Source organism: Schistocerca piceifrons, chromosome 9 (genome assembly GCF_021461385.2).
Source record: "Schistocerca piceifrons isolate TAMUIC-IGC-003096 chromosome 9, iqSchPice1.1, whole genome shotgun sequence".
Taxonomy (NCBI): Eukaryota; Metazoa; Arthropoda; class Insecta; order Orthoptera; family Acrididae; genus Schistocerca; species Schistocerca piceifrons.
Window position 1 is genome coordinate 148,165,938 of NC_060146.1, and position 8,786 is coordinate 148,174,723.

Here is an 8,786-nt window from a genome sequence, read left to right on the forward strand (position 1 = left end):
ATCACCCTGTGGCTAAACATGCCTTGGTGCACGGCCAGCACATCTTGGCACAGTGTTACACCGTCCGGGTTATCTGGATACTTCCCACTAACACCAACCTATCCGAACTCCGGAGATGGGAACTTGCTCTTCAATATATCCTCTCTTCCTGTTATCCACCAGGCCTCAATCTCCGCTAATTTCAAGTTGCCGCCACTCATACCTCACCTGTCATTCAACAACATCTTTGCCTCTGCACTTCTGCCTCGACTGACATCTCTGCCCAAACTCTTTGTCTTCAAATATGTCTGCTTGTGTCTGTATATGTGTGGATGGATATGTGTGTGTGTGCGCGAGTGTATACCCGTCCTTTTTTCCCCCTAAGGTAAGTCTTTCCGCTCCCGGGATTGGAATGACTCGTTATCCTCTCCCTTAAAACCCACATCCTTTCGTCTTTCCCTCTCCTTCCCTCTTTCCTGATGAGGCAACAGTTTGTTGCGAAAGCTTGAATTTTGTGTGTATGTTTGTGTTTGTTTGTGTGTCTGTCGACCTGCCAGCACTTTCATTTGGTAAGTCACATCATCTTTGTTTTTAGATATATTTTTCCTACGTGGAATGTTTCCCTCTATTATAAATAATTTCTTTGGCATAAATGTTGATATTTTGAAATGTCTGGATGACACTTCTCCTATTCTTTTAGTTCTCAATAATGTGGAGAATTTACTGTGAGACCTTTGTCAAGAATGTAGACTATTAACTTTAATTTCATCATTAATAAACTCTACTATAATTGCTTGTCCCTTGTACTGTTACTATATTCAGCATTTTAAAAGGAGTCCTTCATAACCTGATTCGCACTATTTAGTACTGGTCTAGGTTGCAGACTGCACCCAGCACACATGCAGTTTTGGCTTTGACGTGTAAGCATAAAACATCATCAGTGAAAAGTAAGTCTCAGTACAGGAATATAATACCACAGGTGCTGCGGTAGACAAACTTGCTGTGAGTAGTCGACTGAGGCAGAAAAGTCTGTTGTGTAAAATTAGCCTAAGGGAGCTAGGTGTGTTTTATCCTTTTACTCAATAATATCTTTTTTTAAAGTAGTAAGTTATACATGGGGAGCTGCTTTGTATGCATGTAACTGCGGTAATTTACTCACGTGAAATGCAGTTTCTCTCTATGCATTGCAGTTATTTCTTGCAATTCTCAGTTACAGTAAATACATACTGAGCACCATTTTATCTTCATCATTTGTTTGAAACAAAACTCCTTTGATTTAGTTAACCATTCAAAGTGTATTTGTCAGTAGTCTTCATTACGTATCACCAAACAACCACCAAGTGTCTTTCCCCCATATCCAGATTTGAGCTGCTTCTGTCTCTCCATTCCCTCACCTTTTTTTAAATATTTTCATTTAGTGCTCTTCTATGCTGGAATACCACTGCCCATAGAGCTTATATACACAAACCACAATGATCAATATTACTTTGGTGTAGACTCAACATCCACTGAGCAGGAAATCCGTGCAGAATATTTACAAAAAATAGGATAATACATGCATGACAGAATTGGCAGACAATTATTTCCTTTCAATAAATATGAGCTGACTTTACTATTCTTTCACAGGTACACAGTAATTTTTGTTTCGCGGTAAGAAATTGTAAGGTATTTGGATAACTACAATATGTACCAAGTTTGATTGAAATTGTTCCAGGCATTGCAGAGCTGTACTTACATTTTCATAATATTCTTCTGGGTTGTAGACCACATTATGTTGTAAAATGTACCATAGTTTCGCCCATTGCTGGAAGTGACCTCTGTCAGTGTATAATAATCCCTACTACTCAGCTGCAAAATACTAACACGAATTCTTTACAGACGAATGGAAAAACTAGTAGAAGCCGACCTTGGGGAAGATCAGTTTGGATTCCGTAGAAATACTGGAACACGTGAGGCAATACTGACCTTACGACTTATCTTAGAAGAAAGATGAAGGAAAGGCAAACCTATGTTTCTAGCATTTGTAGACTTAGAGAAAGCTTTTGACAATGTTGACTGGAATACTCTCTTTCAAATTCTAAAGGTGGCAGGGGTAAAATACAGGGAGCGAAAGGCTATTTACAATTTGTACAGAAACCAGATGGCAGTTATAAGAGTCGAGGGACATGAAAGGGAAGCAGTGGTTGGGAAGGGAGTAAGACAGGGTTGTAGCCTCTCCCCGATGTTATTCACTCTGTATATTGAGCAAGCAGTAAAGGAAACAAAAGAAAAATTCGGAGTAGGTATTCAAATTCATGGAGAAGAAATAAAAACTTTGAGGTTCGCTGATGACATTGTAATTCTGTCAGAGACAGCAAAGGACTTGGAAGAGCAGTTGAATGGAATGGATGGTGTCTTGAAGGGAGGATATAAGATGAACATCAACAAAAGCAAAACGAGGATAATGGAATGTAGTCGAATTAAGTCGGGTGATGTTGAGGGTATTAGATTAGGAAATGAGACACTTAAAGTAGTAAAGGAGTTTTGCTATTTGGGGAGCAAAATAACTGATGATGGTCGAAGTAGAGAGGATATAAAAGGTAGACTGGCAATGGCAAGGAAAGCGTTTCTGAAGAAGAGGAATTTGTTAACATCGAGTATAGATTTAATTGTCAGGAAGTCATTTCTGAAAGTATTTGTATTGAGTGTAGCCATGTATGGAAGTGAAACATGGACGGTAAATAGTTTGGACAAGAAGAGAATAGAAGCTTTCGAAATGTGGTGCTACAGAAGAATGCTGAAGATTAGATGGGTAGATCACATAACTAATGAGGAAGTATTGAATAGGATTGGGGAGAAGAGAAGTTTGTGGCACAACTTGACCAGAAGAAGGGATCGGTTGGTAGGACATGTTCTGAGGCATCAAGGGATCACCAATTTAGTATTGGAGGGCAGCGTGGAGGGTAAAAATCGTAGGGGGAGACCAAGAGATGAATACACTAAGCAGATTCAGAAGGATGTAGGTTGCAGTAGGTACTGGGAGATGAAGAATCTTGCACAGGATAGAGTAGCATGGAGAGCTGCATCAAACCAGTCTCAGGACTGAAGACCACAACAACAACAACAACAACTACTACTACTAATAATAATAATAATGGTTTCATGTGGCTTGATAGCCAGGTGCAAGTCCTTCCATTACAGACCATTTTGCCGACTTGCCTGTCCCTATCCTACCCCTGTTATCCAACTGGGGTTAATGTGGAATCCGAACTATGTGTTGTTCCTTGCGGCTACTCACGTTTTTTATGTTAACAATTGCTGTAGTATCCAAGATATCAGAGCATTTTACAATAAAATGCACTGTGCAATATTATGAAAGTTGACTCTGGCTGCATTAACCTACTAACTTGCTTATGCTTGCATGTCTCCCCCGGTACTAAGTTTGACCGGGTAAGGTAACTAAGGCAGTGGTCAGCACACTGGACCTTCGTTTGGGAGTGGGGCGGTTCAGATCTCTGTCCCAACATACAGATTTAGGATTTCCATGACTTCCCTAAATTGCGTAACGCAAATGCTGCGATTATTCCTTTCGTACTTTGATGGAGAGTGGGATGGGAGGAGAGACCCGAGAGGGGGGAACTCGTGCTCTTTCTCTAATGATCTCATTGCCAACGGGACAGTTTAACTCTGATCTGCCTTCCTTGGCAGTTTGTTTGATTGAGTTTGCTTCAGGAATCTTTTAAAATGATTTTGACCCTAATCTGAAAAGTCTTTATTTTTGCTTTGTTGCAGGTGAAGCTGTAATTGTATTTATAAATTGCATGTTAAAGCTGTTAGATTGGACTGCTAAGAAGATGAACAGAGTATGCTCTCGGATTGGGGTAAAGCAAAACACCAGCGAGGACCCATCAGCTGTTGAAAACTGCTCGTCTGCTGTTAACGCAGTGTGAACACTTAAGTACCTGAATGCCTAACATTGCTGAGAGAGCATGAGCTCACCACTGGCATAATTTCTTTTATTATGCATTGTTTGTGCCGTACGGAAATATCCTGTTCTTTTGTATTTTTTTTTAATGTAGAAAAAAGAGTGAACTACTTCATGGCTAAGTACATTCCTTCAGAAAGTACTAATCTGTACAATTTTTTAAATGTGTTTTACTATGGAGAAGGAACACTGCTTTCTCATATGACATATTCTAATCAGTTATACAGATTACCACATTTTGTAATTACTTTATTTTTGCTGGTGCATTGTGGCAGGCTTGTGTATAAGTACAGAGCCAAAACAATTAAAAAATTGTACCCAACATTCATTATTGGAGTTGCGCACCCAAAAGAAATTGATGTAAAATGTGACTTTTGCATTACTTTTCAGGATGTTCATACAGTTTAAATTCTGTTTGTTTGATACTGTTGTTGTCTCTGTTGTGTGTGTTTCTTTTGATTTTAATTTTCCATATTTACTTTCAAAAGAAGCTATTACTGCCTCTAGGAAAGAAAAAAAGAGGAAATTTTTTTATTGTGATTTCTTCTATTATCATAACTTGAAATGTATAACTGCAATTTCTTTGTAATCTGCGAAATTTTATTCATAACGAGCAGATTTCAAGAGAAAAACAAACTACTTCAAGTGTAGAATGGGAGTAAACAGTCCGTGTCAGTCACCATCTTTCTGGACATATTAATGGAATAAGAAATAAAAATAATAAGATGTCTAAGTGTGCAGAAACTGATAAATATTTTTCTTAATAGTTGCAGATCATACCTTTTTGGGATAATACCTTTTTGGGGCAGCCAAGTCCCAAATAGCTGAATATACTCACTGATCTGTGTTAAGACATGCATTAGCAGTGTATCAAAAAATTAATTTGTAGGCACGTGCCTACCATCTATGTATAAATAACAACAAGTTTGAAAATATATGGAAATAAACAGACAGCTGTTCATAAGAATATCCCATGAGCTTTGATTATAAAAGAAAGAAATAACGTTTTAGAACAGATTGTGTTTTTAGTAGTTTTTTGGTGTTTCAGCCATCTACTGAGTAACAGCAGTACTCTATTTCCAATTCCCGCTAGTTGTTCTCTCAAAATGTTACAGTTTTCGGTAACGTCTCATGTTGTATCGTGACCTGAACAAGTTTATCTCTTCTTTTTGGTATGTTAATTCCATTTTTTCTATTTTCTACATTAATGGTGTACTTCTTAGTGTTCGGCTATGTAGCTTCCATTTTAAGCACAATATTTCGATGACCGACCCAGTCATCTCCTTCAGGCACTGAGAGTTGTACTCACCGTCTGGACTCCAACCACACTATGAACTATCATTGATCTTGTGCCGGTGTATATAGCTGATTTTGAATTCAACTGCTAACGTCCACAGTACCTTTTGAGGCTCTTTTGTTTTTCAGAGCCTGTACTTACATTCTGTAGAACGCATATTCTGCCAGTGTTTCCGAGGTCTGGTGGATGTGATGGCTGGTGAGATCATAACTGAGTGCCGGGCCCCAAGCTGTGTTGAAATTGTAACCTCTGCCTCTATTTATTAGGTTTATTGACATACTTGTTTTGATACTTTCCTTAACCATGCTGTCCCAGAAACTAATCTCACTGTGTTTCGCTTGGTGGTTTTAATGGGGTGTGTCATTGATGTTCGTTGCATCTCTCTTTGACTGTTCTGATAGTCTGTCCCACACAAGGTGTAACACCTTCATACTGAACTCAGCTTTCAGAGACCTCAGTCATCTTTAACAGTACAAAGAATGCTTTTTATCTTAGTTGAAGGAAACAGAATACACTGGATGCCCTGTCTCCCTAGAAGTCTACCAATCTTTCCAGACATTGGCAAGCATAAGGTAAATGAGTGAGTTTTAGTTTCTCTTTGCCTGTCTCCGTTTCAACCTCTTTCTCAGGTGTCCTTGATTTTGACTCAAATTGATGATCGGAGTAACCACTCCTTTGGAACACTGTTGGTAGGTGTTGTAACTCTTCGGCAAGGCTCTTCTTGTCTGATTTCTGTGGACAACAGTCTTTAGCACTGAATATCTGGGTGATAGATGGTGATCGCTCAAGGTGAGGGGACGGAGGTTGATGTGCATGAGTTTTCTGTATGCAATGTGACCCATCAATACCATAGATCTTCTGTTAACATTTCAGGTAAAGGTAGCTAGTCCTCTTCTTCAACACAGCTGAACACCTGCCTGGAAGCATACCATTAATGAGCCACACTGAGAAAATCTGAGAGATCACATTTATTATACTCATTTTCAAAACTTTTCCCCTTTGTGACTTGGAGAATGTCTCCTGTCTGGATGTCTCCTATAACACAACGCTTCAGAGGCTTCTGATATTTTTATTTGTGTCTTCCCTATTGTACAAATCATGCACCCACACGTCCTGTGCTCCAAATATATGGTTTTGTGAATCTTTTTGTGATCTTGAACTTCATATTATTGGATGTTAGTAGACATTGCTTTTTATAGAAAGAATTTTTGCCTTGTGCATTCTTGGCTATTGTGCCCTTCTTGTCTATTCCTTCTTTATCTGTTCAGTTATAGAGATAGCAAAATGCCTTCATCTCATGTTAAATTTTGATAATGGAAGTCCTGGTAGGATGTAAGTAATTATAAACAAAGGTAACAACTTACTGAATAGTAGAGATGTTGAGTCGTAAACAAGCAGATAATTCTTGTTTAAGTGTAACATTTAGCAACTGAAAGACCCACCTTCTAGGCATGTGATTGTCTTTGCTTTCTTTCTGTTTATGTGCTTACTACAGCCATCAGCTAGTACATATTGCATTTCATTAAGCACTAAGTTAAGTGTGTACAGTTGGAAAAGCTAACATAAATTGTTCATAACATTCTTCTTCATTTCCCGTTTTTTGGTTCTTTGCAATTGAAATCCTCACCATCATTGATTGAAATCAAATATTTGTCTCTCTTTTTCGTTACTAGCTGCACATTGAGTATAATGATAATTTGTTCTTATTATTTAACTTCTTTAAGCTTAAGCTTGTAATGTTAAAATTTCACTTTGGGATTCTGTGTCACAGTACGAGTACCTCCTGTTTATTTCTGTTCACTGTTGTCTTCAACACTATCATTCTACTTACTGTGAACATATTTCTCTTTTTCACAAGAAACAGAACTCCATATTTTGTTCTATACAAATTTTTGCACACTGTAACAAATCGTAACAATAATAATAATAATAATAATAATAATTTGTTATTACATCAGCAATGAAAGTGTACTCTAATTTTGGATGCAGTAAGTTATATTTCAGTAGTACAGATCACAGGAAAAGACAAAATATGTACTTGAAAAGATAATTATTTTCAGTCATTTAATTTTATACTTCACTTCTTCATAATATCATATTGGAAACTGATATTTTGCTTGCTGCATTTCATCGAACTATCTCTGTGAACACTTTTCCAATGTATGCACTATAGAACTGCAGCAAGTGTTGTTGATGAGGTGAGGATTATAATGTTTCTCATAGCTTGGTATTGCACCATGGACTAAAATCCGATAATGTATTTCTGTACCTATTGTTCAACGGGCTTGATTTTTCTTTGTTTTTATTAGTCCTTTGTTGTCATGGTCATCGGTCCATTTGAACCTGTTTACTGTGTTTAAACCTTCACAATTTCTGCCTCCCACACTTCCGTCCATTACCCAATTAACTATTCCTCAATGTCTAAAGATCTGTCATATCAGTCTAACCCTTCGTGTGCTCAAGTTGTGCCTAAAGCTTGTTTCTCTCCAGTCCTATTCAGTACTTCTTCATTAGTTCCTCAGTCCACCTACATAATTTCCTGTAGCAACACATGTCAAAAAGCTTCTACTCTTTTCTTGTATGTAGTGTCTATAGTTCATGTTTCACTTCCATGTAATGCTCCATTCTAGACAAATATTTTCAGAAACAGTTTTGTAACACTTAAATTTGTATTCAGTATTAATAAATTCCTCATTTTCAGAAAATTTTTCCTAGCTATGTGCAGTCTACATTTTGCGTGTTCTTCACTTACATTGTCAGCAGTTATTTTGCTATCCAAACAGGAGAATGCAGTCTCTCATTTCCTAATCTAATTCTCCTAGCATCACCTGACTTAATTCAGCTACACTCCATTACTCTTGATTTATGTTTGTTTATGTTCATCGTGTACCCTCTTTACAAGACACTATCCACTCCATTCAGTTGATGTTCCAAGTCCTAAGCAGTCTGACAGAACGACAATCTCATTTCTTCTTCCTGAACTTAATTTCTTTTGCAAATGTCTCCTTAGTTTACTGCTTGCTCAGTATACATATTGAATAACACATGGGATAGGCTACAATCCTGTCCTCCCAGTTCATTGTAAATTACCGCCTCCCTTTCATGTTCTTTGATCATCAGGGCTGCATTCCTACATATTTTCTTAAGCAGACTAATGAACTGATATAGTAACTGATAAATTAAGTTGCTTTTTGTGGTGCATCTATTCACGGGGACAAAGATTTGTAGCAGATAGAGTATTAAAGACATTTTCCTAATGTGATTTACGTACAGTTGATGAAATCTTTTGTAATTTTTAAAATACTAGACACTCATTTGATGTATTTGTTACCAGCTGTCAGTGTATTAGGTTTTAAAGATGTGTCATTAGGTGCTCATTGAAAGAAAGATATTTTATATGTATAGTGTGCATTTTCATCCCTCTTTTTTTTGCTGTAATAGGAATATAGACTGATCAGTTGAAATGTTATTGTCTATGTTGCACTGCTAATGCATATTTGGAAAAGGGAGACAAGAAGAGGAGGAAAAGAAGGGAAAAAACAATAA

General features: G+C 37.5%; 1 protein-coding gene across 1 annotated transcript in view; it reads left to right on the forward strand.

The window, feature by feature from the left end:
- LOC124716771 (nuclear factor related to kappa-B-binding protein-like) overlaps positions 1–5,243 on the forward strand; it is a 215,137-nt gene extending 209,894 nt beyond the window's left edge. The window contains 1 exon segment of the mRNA XM_047243318.1: positions 3,751–5,243. Coding sequence (XP_047099274.1) covers positions 3,751–3,754 — 4 coding nt within the window. The 3' untranslated portion in view covers positions 3,755–5,243.
- The last annotated feature ends 3,543 nt before the right edge of the window (positions 5,244–8,786 follow it).